A 24,248-nucleotide genomic window follows, 5' to 3' on the forward strand; every position below is an offset into this window, starting at 1 on the left:
ATATACGAACTGTTGGGGTCCAGGGTGGGGAAGGAATTGACCCAATTGAGACAACTTTGGGAGGAAGAGGTGTTAGGCAGAAACCTGTGCAGTTCCCTTGGGGAACACTGCAAAAGATTTAAGACTACAGGTAGAGCAGTAAACCCCTTTGGTAGCAGTCTGTACCACCCAGATTTACCTGGTAGCTGTGGCTGAGCAGTCAGACTTCTCTCAAGAAGAGTTAGGCAGTATGTAAAGTATACACAATATGTACCAAAACACAATAGCACAAGCAAACACTGACCAGAGCTTGGTTTCAAAAGTATATAGTTATTTATTTAAAATACACATAAGTTAAAAACACTCTAGCAAAAATATAGTAAAAGCACTTCAACACAGTTATACTGAAAGTAAATTCAATCCTTTCTCCTATCTAGACAACTCTAGGTTAACACCACTTAATTAAAACAGAGGTGAGTGCTTAACGTTAGATGACACTCTAGTAGTTTCCAAGAAAGAGAGAGAAAAAGCAGAAATAGGTTAGACACACCACTCTAAGGTCCAGAACACTTGCAATAGGCTTAACGAAGAATAAAGTCACAGGTGAGCAAAAGTCACTAGGCAGGGCCCACTCTTAGAGTAGCCGGAGCGAAAATGTGCCCAAGATCACACTGTTAGTTAGAGATTCAAAGTCTTGCAAAGAATCAAAAAGAGTTTAGAGTGGCTCAGAAAGTTTAGCCAAAGTGTCCCAGGCACTCCCAGGTTCGAAAGCCGGGGACTAAATCTACCCCGTACAGTCGGTAGCAAGGGAAGCCAGGCGGAACACAGTACCTTAAGCGGAAAGGATCCTCCAGCGGGGGCAGTTGTTCCAGGCAGCGACAGCAAGGCTCGACGTCGGTCAGGGGAGAAGAATATCTCGCTGAAGAGCAGAAGAGAAAGGTCGTAGCACTGCCCGGGAAGAAACCAGCCGCGGAGTCCTCCGGTTCAAGGGTTGGTACCGACTTTCGCGGTATGGGGGTAAAGTGTGGTATTCCGGATGCCGGGGTGCTTGGCACAGGCAAGGCGGCCACGAGATACCTCAAAAGGACGGAAAGAAGGCGAAAACTGGTTGTCCCCACCAGTCAAGGGAAGGAGCCACTCCGTTAAGAGTTCTCCTCGGTCGTCGGGAAAAAGTGGTGAGACGGTTCAGCAGGGCTCCACCGGGTGGTGTCGTCGAAGCAGGTCGGCTCAGCTCTTCCCTCGTCGGATTCTTGGTCCTGTGGCGACTTCTGAAGTCCCAGTCCCCAAAGCCCTGCTTTTATGCAGCAAACCCCCATTCACCCAGCCTAGCTGTCACTCAAACATGCTAAGTGGTGAGCCGGGCGGCTCACCACTTGGGCCAATCAGGACGGAGTGCGACTTGAGTTACCAAGGTAACTCAGTCCAGGGTGCCTAAATCCCCCTCCACCCCTCCTAAGTACCCCAGACAGAGTGGCACCACTTTGGAGGGCTTCTGTGGAGAAGCCCGCCAAAAGTGGAACAAAGGGCTCCACTTTGGGTCAGAGTTACAGAGGCGAACACCAACGCCATTTTAGAATCAAGTTTTGGCAAAAAGTCCCAACCGGAGTTATAAAAATAAATATATAAACCGGCGGTATGTTTAAGGCTACCGTAAATAAATAATTAAATGTGTTAGCCTAAAACAATGGGAAATCCCATAGGGAAATATTCGCGGTCGAATATAAAAAGTAGTTTCCACTGCCACCAGCCAAAACTCGATCAGGGGGGACGGAGACGTGCCCCCTCGACTAACAGACCCTGGGGCAATCGAATTGCCCCAGCCAGTACGTCCACAATATGATGGTTTGTACTGGTTCTGTTCAGGATTCACGACTAGCAAAGTCTTTGGTGACTTTACATGCCCTGGGAGACAGTAGTCAGTCCCAGGGTATGGAGTCTATGTTGGGGAGTCCCTAGGACACCCCTGGGTCACGGCACAGAGGGTGCTGTGTGACCCACATCACAAAAATACATGAGGCCCTATGGAGTAAAAGACCCCATAGCCCATTCAACACAAGGTTTAACCAAGAAAACACACTTCAACATGTCCAAGAGTGAGGGTAAAAGAGTCTCACTCTTGGCAGGAGAAAAAAATTAAACCCCAGAAATCCAGCAAAGCTGCTGGGGGACTCACTAGGTAGGGAAATTCAGCCTAAACAGAGAATTCTCCCTAACAAGAGGTGGGAGAGCCCATGTCGGATGGGCTTTGGGAAAGAGCCCAAAGATATCATTAAAAAGTGTCCCGGAACGCAAGGCTCCAGCATATCCAATTATATGTCACACATAGAGCATACCTCACCCCCAGAAAGATCGCCAGGTTTGGTGGCCAAACGACTCAGAAATGCCCTAGGTGCGGGGAGGAGGAGGAGGCTGGGCTACTACACATGTTCTGGGCCTGCCCTGAGGTGGGGAGGTTTTGGTTAGAATTGAAGACATGCTTAGCAGGAATCTGTATTACACTGGAGGTGGAGTCGGCCTGGGCATGCATGCTGCAGGGATTCCCTAGGCCACGCAACTTAAGGCACATAAGCAAAATTAAAGACCTAGCATACATCCTGGCCAAACGAAGGATAGCCATGTGCTGGAAGGCAGCCCAGAGGCCAAGGATAGAGTTGTGGTGGGCTGACCTCTTAAAATGGGTAGAGGCAGAAACGGCTGTTTGGTTTGACACGGTTTGCAGGGGAGGGGAGGAGGAGGTGGGAGCCTTAATTGAATAGAGGCAGCTGGTGGCTACTATGAGAGGCCCCCCCCAGTCCGATCAGAGTGATGCTGATACGGATAAAGAGTCGACGATAAACCCGCCTGAAGAATCACAGGCTGATGACATGGACATATTGGCTCAAGTTAGGGGGGAGGAGGGAACGGGACTGAAGAATGCTGATTGTAACGTTATGACGTTGAATTCGAAGATGGAAGTCCCACGTATTGTAATGTTTGGTGTGTTGTTATATAAAATAAAAATAGTTTTAAAAAAAAAAAAGTTTAACTTTGGAACCTATGGAAAAAATGTTGACAACTTGAGGATCCTATCGATATCGTGGGTGCTTTTGGCAGCACCAATGGGACGTCGAGTGTATATCTCTGCCTCGGCAGCTTCCCCTCAGATTTCAACCATCTTCCGAGCTGTTGGGATTCCTCATATTTTTCTCCTTAGAGTAAATTTACATTTCTTCAAGAAAATCTTTTTCTTCAAATTTCGTCTTTTGATTCTCCCGACAGAAAAATACTTTGATTTTCAACTCCACCATGGAAACTTCAGGACCAAAGAAGTCCTTATTTAGGCCATTTGAGACCTGCATCTTAAAGAATGTTTATGAGGGGGACAGGCACTTGGAGTGCCTTTACTGTCTTTACCCGAACCATTCGGCTGACAGATGCAACATCTGCCAAGGGTTTTCTCAGAAGACCCTTAAGGTCAAGAATCAACGCCTTATCTGTTGGTTCAATGAAGGTGCCTATCCGGCGTCAGAGGTTGGCTCGTCAAGGAGTGAGAGAGCAACCACTACCTCTGACACGAGGTCTCCGTTAAGACAGAGGTCCAGGTCCGAGGAGCCGCTGGCTAAGAAGCAGAAGACAGGTGAGGCAAAATCATCTTCGGTCCATGACAAGGCCAAACACTCTTTGCCTCTAAAGAGACCACTGTCCATTGGTGAAAAGTCCCAAACAGTGTCTAAACACTCTTCTAAGGGTACTTTGTCTAAGTTGTCGTCGTACAAGCCAAGAGAGAAGGGCTTGCACCCATCCTCAAAATCGTGGGCTCATCCCGCAAATCTCATTCGTCGACAGACAAACATAAAACCAGACTGGCTACGACATCCTCCTCAACCACGTTGGTGAAAAAATCTACCTAGACGAGCAGCAGAAAACACCACTCGTCAGAATCCGAGAGATCTTCCTCCGGCCACAAGTCATCTTCAAGACACCAGTCAATGACCAAATCATCATCATCAAAACCGGCGTTAACACCATCAACGACGGCATCGACCCCAATGACGACGACAACAGCATTTTCGTCAGGGTCTACAGCTCTTCTCCAGTCGACGACCACTTCAACGGCGACTACCTCGTCGACGACCACCCCATCGCTGAACAAGAAAACATCGCCAGCTGAGAGGCTGACGCGTCCATCGACCACCAGGTTGGAGGTTTCAGAATTGGAAGCCAATGTATTGTCCCCTAAGGGTATATTAAAAACCCCATCTGGGACCGTGATACAGCACAACTAGGATTCCCTGGAAATGTCTCCAACTGAATACCCAGTTGTCATCCAGAAGATATTCTGCAGCACGAGATCACATCGGACTTCGAGCCTCCTCCATATGAATGCCAAGCGTTGTTTGAATCGGATCCTGAGGAAGGAACCTCTGAGGTTCCCATCCATAGACCATCTACAGTGGTAGACATGCCTCTACCATCAACATCGTCAGGAATTGGAGCTATGCAAATACAATACTCCCTTATAAATCCTCAATCCCTGCTATCCATGCAGGTCCTCTCCACACTGCAATCCCTAGTAGGTCAGCTTGATGCCAGACTTCTTCTTCCTCAAGCTCCAACAATCCATCCTTATGGAGACCCACAGGTTAACCCTCAAAAAGGGATGCATGTTACCCCTCTTAAGACCAGGTTGCACGCCATAGGAGGCAAACGCCTCCTAGAACTCCACCTCCACGTAAATTTAGTCCATGATGGAGGGAACAAGAAGAGGGTGAATTGGTCGACACGGACCAGGACACTGATCCAAAATTTACGACTTCCACTGCCTCCTCCTCTCCAAGTAGAGCTGACACATGGGACACAGATCCAGACCAAGGCGAACCGGGTAGCCTGGCTCAACCTTCACCCCTGGATGATATCGGAGCATTTCACTCCATGGTGTCGAAAGCATGCCAGGAGTTTGACCTAATTCCGGATGAAGAGAAGGATTGTTTCCTCTTCGACCATATGGGAAAAAGAAGGAAAGCAGTCTTTTCCATACCTATTCTGGATCACGTGTGGCAGGAGGGCCTCTGTACCATGAAACATCCTTTTACGGAGCTTGCAGTGAAAGGAAGATTGGAGAAGAAGTTTAAGGCTCCAGATTCCACTCCAAAATGCCTTACTTGACAACCAGCCCCAGAGTCGCAAGTCTCAGCGGCAGCAAGCCGCGAGGCTTGCAAACAGCATAAGTGTGCCACTCCTCCAGACAATGAGAATAGGAAAATAGATGCCTTTGGTGAAAAGGTTCTCACCATTGGAGTGACAATGGTAAAAGCAGCCAATGCCCTGGCTATTGTCGCTCGATACGATTGAGAGATGTGTCACGGATTGACTCCTTTATTGGAACACTTGCCAGAACAACAGAGAAAGGAGGCTATGCTGTTGGTGTGAGAAGGAGAAGAGGCGTCAAATCACAGCATCAATGTAGCTGTAGATCTGTCCGAAACCAGCTTTAAACAGATCGACAATGGGGTAGTCCTTAGACTCCAGGCATGGCAACGCTGCACAGACTTTCGCCAAGAGGTGCAGCACAAAGTTATTGCTATGCCGTGCAAAGGAGAAAATCTATTAGGTGACAAAATAGATGAAACCCTTAAAGCCATGAAGGCAGACGCATCTAAATGTATCACTGCTTTGCAAAACAGGGGGTCCTTTTGCTCCTTTCGAGTAGTCTCAGGTAACTCAAGATTCCCAGGCTCCAGAGACAGCAAGGGCTACAGTAGACCCAGATATTATTCTCATGGCTACAAGCACAATTACCAATCCTCTCAGCGCAATAGAGATTACCAGGAGCAAAGTAAGCACGGATCATCTGCCTGCCAGAGAGGTCGGCAGAGTAAGACACAATGACTGCCACAAGGGCAGTCAAGTAGGAGGAAATGTGGCTTTCTACCTCAACGAGTGGCAATCTATAACTACAGACAGGTGGGTGCTCGATGCAATCCAGTACAGCCACTTGTAGTTCAAGCGCCCACAGTTCCCAATTCCCCCAATAAAGGTATCTCACTCACACCATCACGTCTTACGATACGAGATACGTCACAGCTAAGAAAAAGAGCCATTGAAAAAGTGCCTTTCTCAGCAAGAGGAAAGGGAAGTGTACTCAAGCTACTTTGTGGTAAAAAAAACAGATGGCAAGTGGCGCCCGATTTTGTATCTATGAGTACTGAACAAAAACATTAAAAAAACTAAAATTCAAAATGGTAACGCTCCAAGAGCCGTGCAGCCGCAGGAGTTCCTCGTTGCCCTAGACCTCAAGGACGCATGCGTCCATGTACCAGAAATACCTCAGGTTCATAGTGGGCGAAAGCCATTATCAATTTCAGGTTCTACCATTCGGCCTAAAATCGGCACCCAGGACATTCATGAAGTGCCTGCCACCAGTAGCAGCCTTCCTCCGGAAGCAAGGCCACCCCGCTTACCCATACTTGGACGATTGGTTAATTTGAGGATCGATGTACCTATTGTTTATCAACAAATCGGAGATGCTGCTCCAACAATTGGGCTTTACAATCAACTATACGAAAACCTGTACAGTTCCTTCAAGGGGCTTGGTTTTCCTGGGAGCACAATTCCTTACAAGCCACAATCTGGTTAAACCTTCTGCGGAAAGAGTCAAAAGATTGCTAACTCTAGCGGGCTCATTTACACAGAACAAGCTAGTCAGTCTGCTCATACATGGCTCTTCTGGAAACCATGTCCTCTTGCATTCCGCTGATTACATACCGTCGGCTGCACATGCGGCCAGTGCAAAAATTCCTTGCGACCAGATGGCCCCAAATCCAGGGTTCCTGGTCAGACAAGGTAAACATCTCCCGGACTCTGTCAGACACTCTGAAATGGTGGATACACCCCTTCAACATCACAAAAGGAATGCCACTGGTAGAGCCACATTTCCAACTCACCATTGTGACCGATGTCTTCCAGGTGGGATGGGATACTCATTTAGACCGGCACCATGTCAAAGGCCTCTGGTCTCCCGAAGAAACCTTTCTACACATCAATGTACTAGAGTTGCGCGCAGTACACTGGGCTCGCAAATCCTTACTCCCTCTAATCTAGAACTTGGTGGTACGTGTCCTCACCGACAACATAACCACAATGTTTTACCTAAGGAAGCAAGGTGGGATGCGTTTAGACGCCTTATCCCAGTAAACACAAACCATCTGGTATTGGGCCACCCAGCACAACATTATGATTCAGATCTTCCACTTGCCAAGGATGCAGAACAAGCAAGCAGATACCCTCAGCAGGGACTCCTCGCAGACACACGAGTGGCAACTGCACAGCAAACAGATAGCTGAAAATGTTCTTAAAGTGGGGTCATCCCCCTCTGGACCTCTTTGCCAGCCCCAACAATAAACAATGCCAAATATTTGCCAGCAAGATTTTGCATCCATACTCTCAAGGGTCCTTCCCTTGGAACTTGGTATTTGCCTACTCGTTCCCTCCCTTTCTTCTCATAAGGAAAATGATACAGATGATACGCACAGCTTCCTGCAGGATACTCTTGGTAGCCCTGTACTTGCCCAGGCAGACCTGGTTCTCTGACCTGCTTCAGTTGGCAGTGGAAGATCCGATTCATCTAAGGTCCCAGGCCATTCTTCTGTCCCAGAACAACGGGATGATCTTTCATCACGACCCAGGCTCTCAAGTTGACGGCATGGCTCCTGACCTCTCTGAATTCGGTAATCTGAATATCCCTCAAGACTGCCGTCGCATTTTAGCAGCAGCGAGAGCTCCATCCACCAATATCTCCTATAGCCTAAAATGAAGAAGATTCAGTGCATGGTCTGCACAGCAACCTGATCTGCAGCTGCTAGCTATAACACCTCATCAGCTCCTTTCTTATTTGCTGAAATTAGCTACAGAAGGTCTGGCGGTCTCCTCCATCAAAATGCACTCATCAGCGATCTCCAGATTTACACAGAAAATAACATATTCTCTGCTCTACACTGACAGACTAATTAAATATTTCTTGAAAGGCCTTTTTCGTACCTTTCTACCGAAGAAAATCATTCCACCCGTATGGAGCCTGAACCTGGTCTTGGTAGGACTTATGAAGCCTCCATTCGAATCCATGTCAACAACCCACATCAAGTTTCTAACTTGGACTGTGGCTTTTTTAGTGGCCATTACTTCTTCTAGACGGTTTTCAGAGCTCCAAGCCTCGGTTATTGACCCTCCCTACCTTCGGTTCATGAGAGACAAAGTGGTTCTCTCCACAAACCCGCATATCATTCCTAAAGTACCATCACAGTTTCATAAAAATGCTACCATCACTCTACCCACATTTTTTCCAAATGCCTCTTCTACAGCAGAGTTTGACTGCACTTGCATGTCAAAAAGACACTGAAATATTACTTGGATCGTACAAAATCTTTTAGATCCTCTAAACAACTCTTTGTAGCCTTTGGTACATCCAGCAAAGGAAGATCCATATCGCAACCCATCTTGAGATGCCCTGTTTCATCTACAATTTCCTTCTGCCATGCAAAGGCCAACAGGCCGTTACAATCAACCCCCAGAGCACACTCCACGATAGCTACGGCTGCTTTGCCGGCTCTCTGGTCTGGGGTACCCATCAGAGACATTTGCCAAGCGGCAACATGGGCGGTACCCTACACTTTCACCAGGCACTACTGCTTACACCAGCAACGCGCTGAGGATGTGCAGATGGGACGGGCAGTCCTTCAACGACTGTTCCAGTAAGGTAAGCCCTGCAGCTTCTGGGGTTGTTCCTGTTCTCTACCTTACAGATATATGCTTTTTGCTTTAATGTACATATCTTCATAATATCTAACTTGTGTTTGCCTGGTGTACACCTCCAAGCATGTATACTGCTACAAAATCTATTCACAGCATGTGAATCCATGAAAGATCCAATGCTGGAGAAGGGAGTAGTTTCTTACCTGGAACTCCATTTCTCCAGTGTGTTATCTTTCATGGATTCACATGCGCCCTCCAGCCTCCCACATCAGGCAAACATCCTCTAAAGGACATCCTACAGCTGGAATGGTTAAAATCTGCGGGGAAGCTGCTGGGGCGGAGCTATACACTAGATGTCCCTTGGTGCTGCCAAAAGCACCCACACCGACGTTGATGGGACACTCAAGTTGTCACGTTTTTTCCATAGGAAAATTACTACGTTAAAGTTACAGGTGTTTCTCAGCCTGACGAGGGGAATATTCACAGCATGTGAATCCATGAAAGATACCAACGCTGGAGAAATGGAGTTACAGGTAAGAAACTACTCCCATCACAGGTTTCCAATGTACAAGTGGATTTTACCTGAACTTTTAACGCTCTGAACATGTACCCTTAGGTCTACTACATCTTCTGAGATGTATTAAACACATTAAAGTTCTGGGACTTAGTATGTTTCTACAATTGGCAAATGATCCGACTTCTATGCATTTTTGCGCCTCTGCTTAACGTTACGCAGCCAGTCTCTGGAATCACATTTAAAGGCCTAGAAATATTTGCATTTTTTGGTTTACATTTACTTTGCTGAAATTGTTCTTAAGCGTGCACGCATTTGTTCGTATTTCACACTGTAAGCAGGCATCATTTTTATCATGTCAGCTAGCAAGATGTGCAATCTAACCTGAGGCATAATTTGTGATTGGTGTCTCTCTCACTATTCCAGTAAGGCTTTTCTTATTTCACTTTATTGTATGCCATTATCTGAACTTTAGTTCCCTATAGCAATGTGATGTATGAATTTGTTACGCAGGTAGTTGTACGTGAAAACAAATTTTTACGCAAGGATTGCCTGTTATAGTAATTGAAATAAATTGTATTTACATTCGGAATGCTTTGTGTACTATTCTCCTGAATGAAATGTAAAGGATTATGCTATGCTCATTTAGACACTTTCAATAGAATCCTATGTTTTAACTAAGTACTTTAAGGTGTTTACAACTTGTTGGTGCAAATCTTGGTACTTTTACAACATTATGGGATAAGGATTCAGTACATGTAAAGTAAGTGACCCCAGTACTGAAAATGAGAAGTCTGCACCCATGGGTGCTGCTATGGGAGCAATTAGAAGATGAGGAATCCGTGGCAGGACACAATCCATTAGAAGAACAAATTACTTACTTCTGGTAATGTTCCTCCCCCGGATATTGCCCTCGTAGCCTACCCCACAGATAAAAGCTTTGTATGGTTTGAGAATCTCTCCTTCGGTGACTTTTTATTACAAGATGTACAATACCTAAAAGAATACTGAATTAATTCCTGCGAGGCTGTGCACAGGAAAAAAGGAGTAACTGAGTTTACGGCACACCGCCCTTTCTTTCTCCATTTTGTCATCGCTAGCCTGTGGGCAACAGCTGATTCAGCCTCCCCCATCATTCGCTATGCAAGGTAAGCCCTGGCAGGCATTGCGTGCCCTCGCGCTCATGCCACAATTTGACTGTACCTTTTTCCCGGCAAACATTATCCAGATGCAGTTTGGGGGAAATCGGAAAAGAAAAAAAAGAAAAATATGCTTTCTGAATTTGGAGGCCTCACAGCCTCGTTTGATATTGAGCACATTGTGCTCATCCTCCATTCATTATTTATATCTTGCTAGGCAGTGCATGGCCTACTCTTACGTCCCGTCCCCTTTCCTACTTACTGCATGGGGCGTCCCTCTCTAGGGACAGCAGACAGAATCTTTTTCACCAGAAAAAAACCTTCTTCCCCTTTAAATTTAGAGGTGCGTGGGGCTGCGGCCCTGTGAGCATGTGCTCCCCTGTCTCTGCCCACCAGCGCCACACCTCAGTCCCTTTACTGCGACGACGAGAACGCGCCGATTTCACCAGCGCCCCTGGGTTTGGCTTTGGCCATGTAATACCGCACACTCTTCCCTCGATACTTTCTTCTGTCTTTTTGTCTTCTATCATCAATCAGGTACTCGGTTCTCTGGCACCACGCTCCTCCCCAGCGCATGTCGACTTCAACAGGCTTCAGCCGGTGTCCAGCCTGTGAGGGGCTCTTCCTTACGTTCGATCCCCACGCTCTTTGCCTCCGCTGCCTTGGCCCCAACCTCAGCTGGGAGGGTTGTTCTACGTGCAACATGCTTACACCGCATGCTCTGAAGAACAGGCTAGCTCGGTGGAGGGAGCTCTTTGAGAAGTCGCCTCCAGAGGACTTGAAGTACTTCGTCAGACATAAGTCAAGTCCCAAGTTAGGGCTGCTTTTTTCCATCGTGCCCCGCAAGGGCGACTCCTTCCCAAGGAAACGCCAGAGCATGAGGAACCTTTCAGGTTCTTGCACCAGCACTGGTACCAAGGCTAGTTCAGCTACCAGCCGCCATGCCGAGGGGTCATTAGATCCTTCCACAGCCAGTGCTGAGGGACCACAAGGTTCTATTACCGGGTGTACATCCGAGGGGCTACGCCCTAGTACCGGCCAGGTGTCCGAGAGGGCGCCTGCAGGCAGCACTACCGGCAGTACTGCAGAGGGCAATACGCCTACCAGGCCCCATCCTGAGGTGCAGGGGAGGTCTCATGCTCCACCGTCAAGAGTCCTGGAGGAGGCCAGGCCCAGCGAACCAAGCACCACGGCTTTGGCACGTGGCACACAGCTCAACAAGATGGCTGCTGTGCCCGACAAAATAGCAGCTTGTCCGATACTGCCTCTGGGAACGGAGCAGGTGGGAGAACGAGTTACAAGGTGGGACTGGTGTCAAGCAGGTACATGGCCTACGGCTTATCCATCTGCATCACAGGGAAGGTTTACCTTACAGCCAGCTAGACAGAGTATGCATCGGCCCAAGCAGCCGCCTGTTACCCTGTCAAAATCACCTGCCACACCACCAGTTCCTCACTCTCATGAGATCTCCTCTGATGGGGGCCATCCTCTTTATTGTGATCAGGGACATGCTCCCTCCGGCCCCCCTGCCTGCGCCTATAGTAATTCCTCCAAAGGCTCCAGTGCCGCAGGCCCCGGCGCAGCCCCTGCTGCCCTTGCCAGCTCCTTTGATTCCAGCTCCCCTGCCTCCCACAGTTCAGGCGGTTCCACACCAGCCTCCAGCTCTGGTCTCCACACCGCAGCCCTCAGCGCCCAACACTCCTCCACCCGCCGCGGACCAGCCAGACGCCCTGGTGGACATGGATGAGGAAGACGACCCTGACACACCATCGTCAGCCAAGGCCTTCCATGAACGGCTTGCAGGTCTGGCAGAGTACTTGGGCCTTCCTCAATCCGACGTCGAACAACCGGAGGCGGCGGTCCTTGCCAAAGTCCTCACTCTACGCCCCGTGGCTAGAACGGGGATCCCGATGTAGAAGGACGTTGTCGCCTTGGCCAAAAAGGGGTGGCTGAAACCCCACATGGCCTAGCCTGTCAATCAGCACCTCGATGCCAAGTATAGGCAAATGGAGGGGGATCCACTCTTGCTGTCGGCACACCCTCAACTACACTCTTCGGTTATCGCTGCAGCGTCACTCTACTTAAAGCCTCAGTCGTCCTCGGCCACCTTGTCCTCGGCGTTGCTAGGGAAGGAGGAGAAGATCTTGGAGGCGTATAGGAAGAAGTTTTATTCCAACGCTTTGCTGCATCTTCGTCAATCCAACGCGGATGCCATGCTGGCAGCCATTAACCATAGGCTTTGACAGGAAATAGCCGACTTCCTTCCAGAACGTCTGGTGCAGAGCCAGGCACGTTTCAAGGCAGAACTGGCAGAGGCTACATTGATGGCACAGGACATCATGGAGTCCACCGTGGCCCACATCGACACCTCTGGCCGGGCCATTTGCATCACCACAGACATAAGAAGGACTGCCTGACTTCGGGCTACTAAATTCGACCCAGTCATCCAGGAACGCATATTGGATCTTCCATTCGCGAGTGGTGACCTCTTTCACTCCCAACACCGACGAGGAGCTAGATAAAAAGAAAAACAGTTCACAAACTGCAAAGTCTTTATCCTTACCAAGGCCACGCCCAAGGCGTACACCCAGTCGCATCAACGCTCCGACAAGGGGCGGGCTTTCAGCGGGTTCCGGGGCTTCCAATAATGGAGGTCTAGACAAGCCTGCCTGTTCTCTGAGTCAGCACCGCTGCAAACAACTAAAGGGGTGGAGCAAGGGATTTTGTCATTCCCACTCCTCCACAACAGCCTGAGAGCGAAAGAAGGCATGACGCGCCCTTCGGGTCCACGTGTCTCTGGTGGGGGGCAGGCTTGCCCTTCATGCACAGTTTTGGCGTCAGAAGTTCACGGACCCCAGGATCCTCTCTGTAGTATCCACGTGGTACAGCCTGCCGATTCCTTCCTCTCCTCCCCCCCTCCCTCCTCTCCCACAGATTGGGACAGCAACTCTGTTGGCAGAAATGTGGTCGCTCGTTGAGAGCCAGGCAGTGGAAGAAGTCCCAGCCTCCCAGCGAGGCTTTGGCTTCTACTCCAGGATTTTCGCCATACAAAAGAAGAACCAGGCTGGCCTGAGAGTTGTGTTGGACCTCTCCACCCGTCAGCCTCTCCCTTCCTCTTCAAAAAATTCAAGATGGTTTGCCAGCACTCATTGCTGAGACACTGTGCAGGGGAGACTGGATGTGCTACCTGGATCTGAAGGACGTGTATCTACACGTCCCCATTTGGCAGCCTCATCGCTCCTTCCTGCGGTTCAGGATCATGTGCTGCCATTTCCAATACAAGGTGCTACCCTTCGGCCTCGGCTCAGCCCCCAGGGTATTTACCAGAGAGATGAATGCAGTGGCAGCCCTCCTCAGGGCTCAGGGCCACCACGTCTACCCCTTAACTGGACGACTGACTTGTTCGGGTGAGATCTCTGGAGGCGGTGTATCACACTTCCTCCGCCCTTATGATCACACTACATGAGCTTGGAATTTCAATCAACCTCAAGAACTCTCAGCTGCAGCCTACACAGAGGCTGACCTTTCTGGTTCTCATATGGGATGCAAGCTCCGAAAGAGTTTCCCCTTGGAGGACAAGATCATGGCCATATAGAGGGCCACTACTCAATTCCTCACCTGAGAAGTGACTTCGGCCTGGTGGTACCAACATTTATTAGGTATCATGGCAGCGGTCCTACTGGCCGTACCCCACACGAGCCTCAAGATGAGGCGATTACAGCTGCACTTTGCAGCCTCATGGAACCAGGAGCAGGGCTCCCAAGCGGAGCTTGACAGCATTACTCCTTCTCTCCACCCGGACAACACATGGTGGTCCAGGGACTGCAACCTGCGGACGGGCAAGCCCTTTCGGCACCCGGCCCCGCATGTCACCATCCCCACGGATTCCTCCCTGGAAGGCTGGGGGGCCACTCTGGACAACCACAGTATCCATGGAGTTTGGACTCTCCAGTGTCAGGAGTCTCATATTAACTGGCTGGAGCTGAAGGCCATCTGGCTAGCTCTCAAAGCTTTCTTTCCGCTCATTGGGGGCAAGATCGTTCTCATCCAGACGGACAACTCCACCAGCATGTACTATGTCAACAAGCAGGGCGGTACCAGGTCCCCTCCACTGTGCAGCCTAGCGATCAGCATGTGGGAATGGGCCCTGGAGAATAACATTTACCTGACATTTACCTGACGGCCATCCACCTCCCGGGGTAGTCCAACCTGGAAGCGGACAGGATCAGAAGACTGGGAGTGGACAATTACGAATGGCAATTGAACGATCAAGTCCTGCTCGGGATCTTCAGAAGATGGGGGTTTCTGGGCAAACAAGAAGTGTCAGCAGTTTGTGTCCTGGCAGGGGCAGGGCCCCGGCTCCCTGGGCGATGCACTCCAGATACAGTGGGACGGCATGACAGCGTATGCCTTCCCTCCCACACCACTGGAGGTAAAGAGAATCACATCACCTTCGCATCATTCTGATAGTTACTTGGTGGCCGGCGAGACCGTGGTTCTCGGAGCTCCTCAGCCTCTCCAACAGGCCACCCATTTACCTGCTGCTGGGCCCAGCTCATCTTCTTGTGCAGCAGGGGGGCAGGGTCCTCCACCCCGCCCCACAGAAATTAGCCCTAGCAGCGTTGCTCCTGAGCAGGTCACACTGAAGCATCTGATCCCGTCACAGGCTAAGATATACATCATTCAGGGTGCTAGGAGCAGGGCTACTAGGAGCCAGTACAAGAGTAAATGGACTAGGTACTGTCACTGGGCTGACTCCAAGGAGATCGACCCCCTTACGTGCACATTGGACAATGTGCTCTCCTTCTTTGCACACCTCGCTCACTCAGGGGTGCAAGTGGACACATGCCGCACCTATTGGGCAGCCATAGGGGCCTACATGAATTTGGAGGAGGAGGTCTTCTCCTCTGCCAACCCGGTGGTTAAACAACATCTGGCGGGCCTCACCAGGCTCTACCCGCCCATCAAGAAACCACACCCCGTGTGGGATCTCAATGTAGTGTTGGGCGCCCTGGCACACAAGCCTTTCGAACCAATGGCGTCCGCGGACAGCAAACTGTTCACCATTAAAGCAGCTTTCTTGGTGGGACTCACCTGGGCTTGTAGAGTCAGCGAGATTCAGGCACTGGTGGCTTCAGAACCCTATACTACCTTTCACAAGGATAAGGTTGTCCTAAGAACGCAGCCCGCGTTCCTACCTAAAGTAGTCTCTACCTTCCATCGAAATGAGGAGATAGTGTTACCTATGTTTTTTGCCGATCCTAAGGACGATGCTTAAAGGGTCTTGCACTGTCTGGATGTCAGACACGCTCTGAAATTTTATCTGGACAGGACCAAGAGCTTCCGCAAGTTGGACGCTCTTTGGGGGGTGGGGTCAAGGCCCGGGTATCAGGCATCCAAGGCCTCTATAGCAAGGTGGATGGTTTCATCCATCAAGGAGGCCTATGAGGGGTAGCACAACCCACTTCCAGCTAACATGCATGCCCATGCTGTCAGATCCAAGGCCACGGCCGTCGCATTCCAGAGACAGGTTCAGTGGCAGGTCATCAGCAGGGCAGCTACCTGGGCCACCCCTTCGGCTTTCTGTAAGCACTACTGTTTGGACGCCGGCTCCAAGTCAGACGGGGCTTTCGAACAGGCGGTTCTAAGGAACTTGTTTTCTTAAAGAGGGTCACCTCTCCACCCCAGGGCTACATTCAGTTGTAATCGCCCATGCAGTATGGAGGAAAGGGGACAGGACGTAAGAGTAATTAATAGTTACGCACCGTAGTGACTAACATACTCTTAGTCCATAGTCCCCTTTCCTCCATACATCCTGCCATCCTCCCCCCTAATAATACTGGTGTCATTTGGCAATCTTGATATTGTCGGTGTGGCGCCATTGGGCGGAGTCAGGGGAGTGCATGCTCCCAGGGCTGCACCCAGCATGCCTCTAAATTTAAAGGGGGAAGAGGGTTTTTTCTGGTGAAAAAGGTTCTATCTCCCGTCCCTAGCGACGGACGCCCCATGCATTATGGAGGAAAGGCGACTATGGACTAAGAGTACATTAGTCACTACGGTGAGTAACTATTAATTTTTCCTAAAACATGGCCGCCGTTTTCACCTTGCTCTGGAGTGCCTCTGCTGCTCCCCCTGCCCCGAAGTGATTGGCCAGCTCCTCTTACTTCTCGGACAATCACGTTAGCCGGCAGGTGAACGCCAACCCCCCATTCAAGGCCCTCAACTAAGTCCCTGTTTGCGGGCCCCGTAACAGTCTACAATCAACGATACGTGCCATGAGGCTGGGTACCTGGCCTATGGGAACCCCCCATCTGCTATTACGTGAGTTGCTCTGTTTACCTGCCATATTATCGCCTGACTCTGTGCCAATCCTGACATTCTCACTAATCTCACAGATGGACTTTTTCATACCTTCCTGAGCTCTCACTTCCACTGTCTACACTCCTATACTGTTGTACTGCAATACTTGTCTTAATATATTAGAATTTAGGTGAGCTCACATCCTGCATTTGTTTTGTTCTGCTAGTTGAAATCCAAATTAGGTGTGCTCGCATCCTGCATCGTTTTGTTCTGCTAGCTAAAAATCCAACTCAGTCCCTTGCCCACTGGACCGTTTCTGTTTTTTTTGTTCCCTTGTACCCCCCCTTTAGCTCCTAGTGTTTTACCCATTCCTTTTGTGTCCTTCCTCTGTGTGCTTGCGTCCTCCAATCAACTCCCTCCCCTGTGCCTCAGCTGCTAGGCCTGGTTAAGTGTACCACACTCTGTGCCGCCTCACAATGGCGCTTTCTATCTCTCCTATCTTCTCTAACTGCTTCTCTATCTCCTATCCTTCACCACTCACTAAGTTTGGAAGGCTTTCCTATCGCTGACACCTACGTCCGTGCATCCGCTAGAGAGACTCTCACCAACATCCTCTTTATCGTTCCTTCTTCCGACCTATGGACTCTACATATGGTCGCTCTGCTCTCTCCCTTCTCTTCCTCACAAATCAATGGTGGCACCCGCTGGGAGGTCCATCTTGCCTTCTTCTCGACCTCCAGGGTCATCATAAATGTCTATTGAAATGGTACCGTCTTGGTACAGGGGGCTCAACCCAACCTCCTTCTTTTTGGTAGGCTCCTACCTCGCCTTATCAGCTTTCCACCTTCCTCCTCACTGGCTCCCTTGCCATCTGCACCTTCGGTCTCCTTGGCTCCCTTGCCTGCTAGGTCCACCTTGGCCTCCACCTGGTCACACCGCCCCTATTACTATGGCTCCTTTGCGGTCTTCTTCTATCCTGTCTCCCTTGCCCACACTCTCTGCACTGACACCCTTGGCAGCCTCTCCCATTCTGGTGCCTTTGCCACCCACTGCCGATGCATCTGACGCTCCCTTGCCCCCTACACCCCCCTTCTTCACTGGCTCCCTTGCCATCTACCACTATCACGGCTCGCTTGCCTGCACTCCCTTCGGCCCCTCTACCTTCTCTTCCCTCTATCTCTGAGGCACCCACGCCGCTTACGGGGGTGCCTCAGAGATCACACCTTGGATGCCATCATCTCCACAGATGTCCCTCTCTCTATCCCTCTCACTACCTCACTCTCCTGGACTGATTACTCTCTTTTCTCCTCTCACTTGAAGCTTTCTACTCCTTTAGCACTGGCACACCCTGCACTGCCTCCCACCTTCAAGTTGACTCGACCCATGAAAAAGGTGTTGGTGGCTGCCTTTGCCTCCACCTACTTTGCTCCTCCAACTCTTGCAGCAGTCTCATACCCTGACACAGCCCTCTCTAACTTTCACCTGTCCTGTCCATCAACACTTTCGACATCCTTGCCCCTGTCACGAGGGTCCGACTGAAGCCTGCCAAAAAGTGCAACTCTTGGTACGACTCTGACTTGGCTGACCTTAAACGCAAATGCAGGGCAGCGGAACGGAAATGAGTATCTTTAGGTGCACCCTCTGACAAGCTGGCCTGCCGCCTTCTTCAAAGGCAGTATAGACTCTGCATCCGGTCCAAGAAAAGAGTACATATTCAAGCCTGCATCTCTGCGGCATCCAACAGCAAGTCCAAACTTTTCAAAGTCTGCAAGGAACTGGCCAACCCTACTGCAGCCTCATACTCTATTGCACAAACCCAGGCCCTTTTTAGGGCCCTGGCTGCACACTTCACCGCCAAAATGCAGGACATCCTGTCCTCTCTCTCCTCCACTCCCACTCGCGCACATCATCTCTTGGGCCTTCCTCGGCCACCCCCACCACTCCATCTCTTCTCTCCTCCCTCTCCCCTGTCACACCTGAGGAGGTTTGTAGACAAGTCTGGTCTATGAAAGCCTCTTCCAAACAGGTGGACCCTTGCCCCTCCAAAACCATCAAGGACAACATTGACTGTCTAGCTCCAGCCTTGGCATACCTCTGCAACCTCTCCTTCGCCAGTGGAGTTTTCACCACTTCTCTTGTGCACCCTCTGCCAAAAAACCCTTTGCCTACCCTTCTATTCCAGAAAACTATCGCCCAATCTCGATCACTCCTTTCCTGGGAAAACTCTTGGAGAAGTTGGCTATCTCTCAGATTACCCTCCACACTGAATCTGTTGGTTGTCTCCATGACCTTCAGTCTGGCTTTAGAGCATCCAGAGGCACGCAAACAGCTCTTCTGAGCACCCGTAAAGACTTGCTCTCAAACCTTGACTCTAACTCTCTCTGTCCTCATTCTTCTTGACCTCTCCTCTGCTTTTGATATGGTAAACTACAACATCCTGATCTCCCGTGTCCGGAATACCCTGGGCATCACAGATCAGGCCCTGGCGTGGCTAACATCCTTTCTCTCTGACCGTCCTTCCCAGGGGGATCATGGGTCCTTTCTCTCCGATATCGCACACTCTACTTGTGGTCTCCCCTAGGGATCTAATCTTTCACCCTGGTTTTTCAATGTCTCCATGGCCCCTTTCGGCCACAAGATCTCTGCCTTCACCTCCAACTTTCAGTGTTATGCGGATAACACACAGCTCATCTGCAGGTGCCTCCCTCTGGATCAGCTTCCATGCCTCTCTCTGTCCTGAGCCAGACCTCCTTAAGTTCCGGAAACTCCCCAAGACTGCCCTCTTCCTCTTTCTCTCTCCCTCTCCCTTGCTTACCTCCTCTCTCTTCTCTCCTGCTCCCACCTCCCCAACTTGCTCAGTTTCGCTGACTGGTCGCCTGGTGTCCCTCCAGAGCCTCTCAGGTCTCAGGCTCACCCGTCAGTTCTACACTTGCCTCCGGGCCTCTGCACTCTGCTTTGCACTACTGCACTGCACTCAGAATATGTTCCATGAGAGGGGGCAACCTCTGCACTTAACCCAGGTCCCTGCTGGACTGGGCGCACTTGTTTCCCTCCCTCGCACTTCCTGTCTGCACACTTACATGACCTTGGCCTAGCAAGATCGTTTCTGTTCCACCTCTATCTCCCCTGCCTAGCCTGGTTGCGCCGGAAACACTTGTGCAAAGGTGCATTAGTGATTACTAACCACCAATCAATCTGAAATGTCACCAGGCCTACTAGTACGGTAGTTAACTGTATGTCCTTTTCCCTCTCCCCCACCCCGCTTCTCTTCCCACTCTTTGTCATGCACTTGCACTATCTGACAAGTCCTTAGGCATAGTACGGTAGTTTACTGATTTTATGCTCTACCCCCCCCGCCCCCCCCGCCCCATCTCTCATTCCTTCCTGTCATGCCCTTGCACTAGTAGAAATGCCTCAGGCCTAGTATGCTAGTTATATTTGTTAGTTCATTCGGAAACTTCAAGGCCTAAGAATGACGACTGTATTCCTTTGTTCCCTTCCCACCTTGAAGCCCTTTGAAGCACTTCACTTGTGTATAAGCGCTTTACAAATAAACAATTACAAGGCATGGTGCCAGGTGTGTGTGTGTATGTGTGCGTATGTGTGTGTGTGTGTCCCTGGTGGCAAAACGTTTCCGAAATCTGCTACTGCAGGAAAAATATATTGACAATGTATCCGCGGGAGGAACATCCATCAAAAAGACCATTACCAGAGGTAAGTAATTTGTTGTTTTTTCTCCACATAACCCATAAACTATTTTCTGTTCACAGTCTGATCTAAAACACTTTGGAGGGTTGCTATGATTGGTAAAGCCTGGGGAGATAGTCTGGAGTAATGCTACAGAAGGATTTGTGAAGTAGGGACAGGTCTAGAGTTGAATATTTTCTTTTATTGGATGCTCATGTGTAAGGCCTTATGTGATGATGAAATATGGTCACTTTGACGCAGTCAAAAAATTAGGCCAGCAGTCTGACTCTGGTCTCTTTGTAGTTTAGATCATGTCTTTTATGAAAGCCCAGTGTTGCATTAATCCAGTTGAGAGTTGAGGATTGCAAACACTAGGCCAAGGTGTATATATATATTTTTTTTGTGGGAGCCAAAGGAGGGGAATGGTGGAAGGAAGGCATTCTAGAAAACCCTATTCACTTGAGCATCAAATAAGGTCACTGACCAACATCACTCCCCAGTTGCAGGTTTTCTGGATCTTTATTAAAGGTAGCCCAGAGTGGTGGGTGTTCACTAAGGTAGCTTGTATAGCACAGCAAGCAAAGTTAACGAAATTTCCAAATGGTAGCTTTGACTTGTAAATATGTGAATGAGCTGTTAGCAAATTTTACAATCTGGTAAACTATACGGCCTGCCTATTTGTTCAAATTGTTGGGTCAGCACATGAAAAATATAATGCTTAGTCATTTTAACACTAAAAGTGCATTCCGATTTAATTGTATGAAATGGTGGCTGCATTATTCCAAAACACGAAAAAACAATGTTTTAAAGGATATTTTTGCAAAGAAACTTTAGTCATATATAAATTATACAAAGCAATGTTGGTATCTGCATCATACTGCTGTCGTTCTTACATTTTCCTTTCTGTATTTTGTCTTCTCTGTCACTGTCTGTTCTTTCCTCGTCCTTTTTTAGTAGACCTTTTGAGCGTGTAAGCATGCGCAGGTTCAGGCACAGCCTCGGCTGTTTCAGTACACTGGTTCCTTGGGCTGAGAAAGTTCCGATGCAGACATTGACCCTCCAGCAGCCTGACCCAGCGTCCTGGTACTCTGGCTTCTGTCCCTGCCTTCCAGGCACAGTGCCCTTTCTACTTTATTTTCTTTCTTCCTTCTCCCCACCCTCTTTTTTTCTAATGCATGGACAAAACAGGGGCATTTAGCGTTATCCGTGAAAGGCGTGAAACCTAAGTTGAATGATTTAATTGAATGCAGTTACTTTTACTTGTTAAAGTACATTTTTCAGGGGAGTGAATCTGGCCGGTGTAAACAAAGAGATGGGATTTAAAAAAAAATACGAATGGAGTACCAGCGTGAGGACATGGTAACCTTATTCGCGTAGTTGGATGTGCCACCGTGATTATTCCTTATTGTGGATAGATGCAGGGTGATTTGGATTTTTTCTGGAGTAGAATGACATGAAAGCAAACTGAAGTTTTTCTGCTGATGATTCTGTCTCCCCGAAATTTAAGCCACTATAGTCTATGCAGGTAAATAATGAAGTAAAAGCACATGCGTGACAAAAGAATAACTTTTTACAATGTGTACGTGTTGTGAGAGCCCATCATTCCAAAACTCCATGTTAATAGGCAGGTCGAAAACCACAGAGAATTGACTCAACGAGGAACACTCTTATTCGGAATGCAAGATCTGCTTGTTGCCTTCCTCTTTTACCTCCCAATGCAGTAATCAATACCTCTCTAGCGGCGTTCTTGCATTATGAAAAAATAACACAAAATGCAATACATAGTAACACCTAGTGAACGCAGCCGGTAACTACAATTAATGTGCAATTTTAGTTAAATGCATTCTGAATATGCAATGTATTCCGAAGGTCTACCCAGTTTTTCTTAGATACATTTCCACAAAATACACTTAATTTATAATGCATACCTTTTACCCCACAGATTCCACATCAAAAAGATGGTTATCTAAATAAAAGTATTTTGTCATAGATGCATAAAAACTGGAAACCCTCTTGAGGACAAGCCGATGAAACTGGTCCTTCATATGTGACACTGTTATCCAAAATCACATATGCTCTGGTCCTTCTGTCTGAACAATTCACCCACTTTTCATTTTCTTCTTGGTAAGTGAGGATCATGGGCAGTCAGAAATTCTACTGTGCTATACTTGGATTCGGTCCTGAAACCTTTGTTAAGTCAGCCATTGCATTATCTCATCAGCTCACTTTTTATGCTCAAATAGGATCACTCCGACAAACAATGTTCCCTGACAACATTTTATTTGTGCTTTTTCAAATCTTTTCAATATATTGGAACACTTTTTGTTCAGTAGAGTTTCTATCCCTCTCGTGGTTTGGAGGGAAAAGTTTGATGTTAAAATTGCTGATTCTCATTTTAGGACCATGTCCCTCTTCATGTCTATGTAAAGACTGGATGTCGATTTAGAATAGTTAGAAAATTCACTATTCAATCAACTCCATAAAGATTTTTATTTCTGCTGTTCAGAACGTTTGTACAGATGCATGTGGCAGGCAGCCAGCTTTTTGAGGGTGGTGTTCATTAATGCAGTGCTTGGCTCCATCTCCAGAGTGTCCTAGCCTATAGCGAAGGATGTGACACCTTAGAGTGTTTTTAATCCTTTAGCAGTTTAAGAGAATTGCATGTCCGGGCCGTAGTAGTAGTTGCGTGAGTAATTCCCCATGCAACGTTTTGTTGGTTGGAGAACATTTGGCCTCTATCTTGTATTTTCATTGAGGGGTGTGTGTGACAAAATGGTATTAATAAAACTAGCACATGGTTTATTTGTCTCTGTGTTGGACCTTTACAGACTTTTATAAGACCACATTTTGTGCATATTGTTAGCTTTCTCTTTACTCTGCCAAGCTTACTTAGTCTCTGAGTCTTATCTTTCTCCTTTTTACTCATCTCTAGCTATTGACAATCTCTGGTTGGTTTACAAGTTTTTCACAATTCTAATTTCAATCAGGTTAACATACTTTTGGGTTTCAGAGCTCCTTCAAGCTGTAGGTGCCTTCCACAACTTCTCAATGCCCCTCTCAGTTTCTAGGCACTTCTCATGGTTCCCAGCGTGGCCAGATTATAGGTGCTTTTCAAGGTTCTCATTGCCCCTCAAGTTCTAGATGGCTCTTGTAACGAAGCAGCTCCTAGCTTTCTTAGGTTGACATGCTAGGTTTATTCCCAGCTTCATAGGCATCTTTATAGCAGTCAAACATGTTACATATAAGTTGCAAGTAGGACATATAAAAACACTGGCAGCCCATCACCCAGGCAGAAGGCTTACCAACTGACAAGGTTAGAACATCCACCCATGCCCATCACTCAGGCATAAACACTCCACATGACATCACAACATTCCTTCTGCAAAGCCAATCCATTCACAACACATCTCCTCCCCTTACATTGCACATAACACACAGCAAAGCATTACACAACACATCTCCCCTCTTCCGATAACAGCACAAGACATTACACAACACACCTCCACACACACCAACATAAGACATTCACACCGACTCACATCATCAGGGGTAGCACGTAACATGTGCTTAAACAGTCTACAACTCACCTCATACCCGATGCACTGGCCAGGCACACCGGGACCAACAACCAATATCACTGTCAAAGTCTGGACCCTGATGAGGGTGGAAAGAGTCCTAGAAGGGCACACAGTACAGCTAAACGCAGCCTCACGTACGCATAAAAGAAAAATCAATTGTGATAAATGAACCACAAAGTCGGGTAATGTGTGGCCGTGCAATGCCTGATGCCACAGACACACCCATACCAACACCGGGGGCGCTACCACCCGTAAACACATACCCCTAACCATGTGTGACTTATTCTGCAGTCACACCACTACACCTACTGGGGGCGCTACCAC

At 48.6% G+C, this 24,248-nt stretch overlaps 1 protein-coding gene across 12 annotated transcripts in view; it reads left to right on the plus strand.

Moving 5' to 3' along the window:
* GIT2 (GIT ArfGAP 2) overlaps positions 1-24,248 on the plus strand; it is a 2,415,297-nt gene that overhangs the window by 2,125,676 nt on the left and 265,373 nt on the right. For 7 of the 12 annotated variants that reach the window (XM_069619391.1, XM_069619393.1, XM_069619399.1 and 4 more), the window contains one exon: positions 21,301-21,429. The exons of the other annotated variants lie outside the window; for them this stretch is intronic. In XM_069619391.1, the coding sequence (XP_069475492.1) occupies positions 21,301-21,429 (129 nt within the window). The remainder of the gene's footprint in view (positions 1-21,300; positions 21,430-24,248) is intronic. 12 annotated transcript variants of the gene reach the window in all.

This window comes from Ambystoma mexicanum, chromosome 10 (genome assembly GCF_040938575.1).
Source record: "Ambystoma mexicanum isolate Mex_15411 chromosome 10, UKY_AmexF1_1, whole genome shotgun sequence".
Classification (NCBI taxonomy): domain Eukaryota; kingdom Metazoa; phylum Chordata; class Amphibia; order Caudata; family Ambystomatidae; genus Ambystoma; species Ambystoma mexicanum.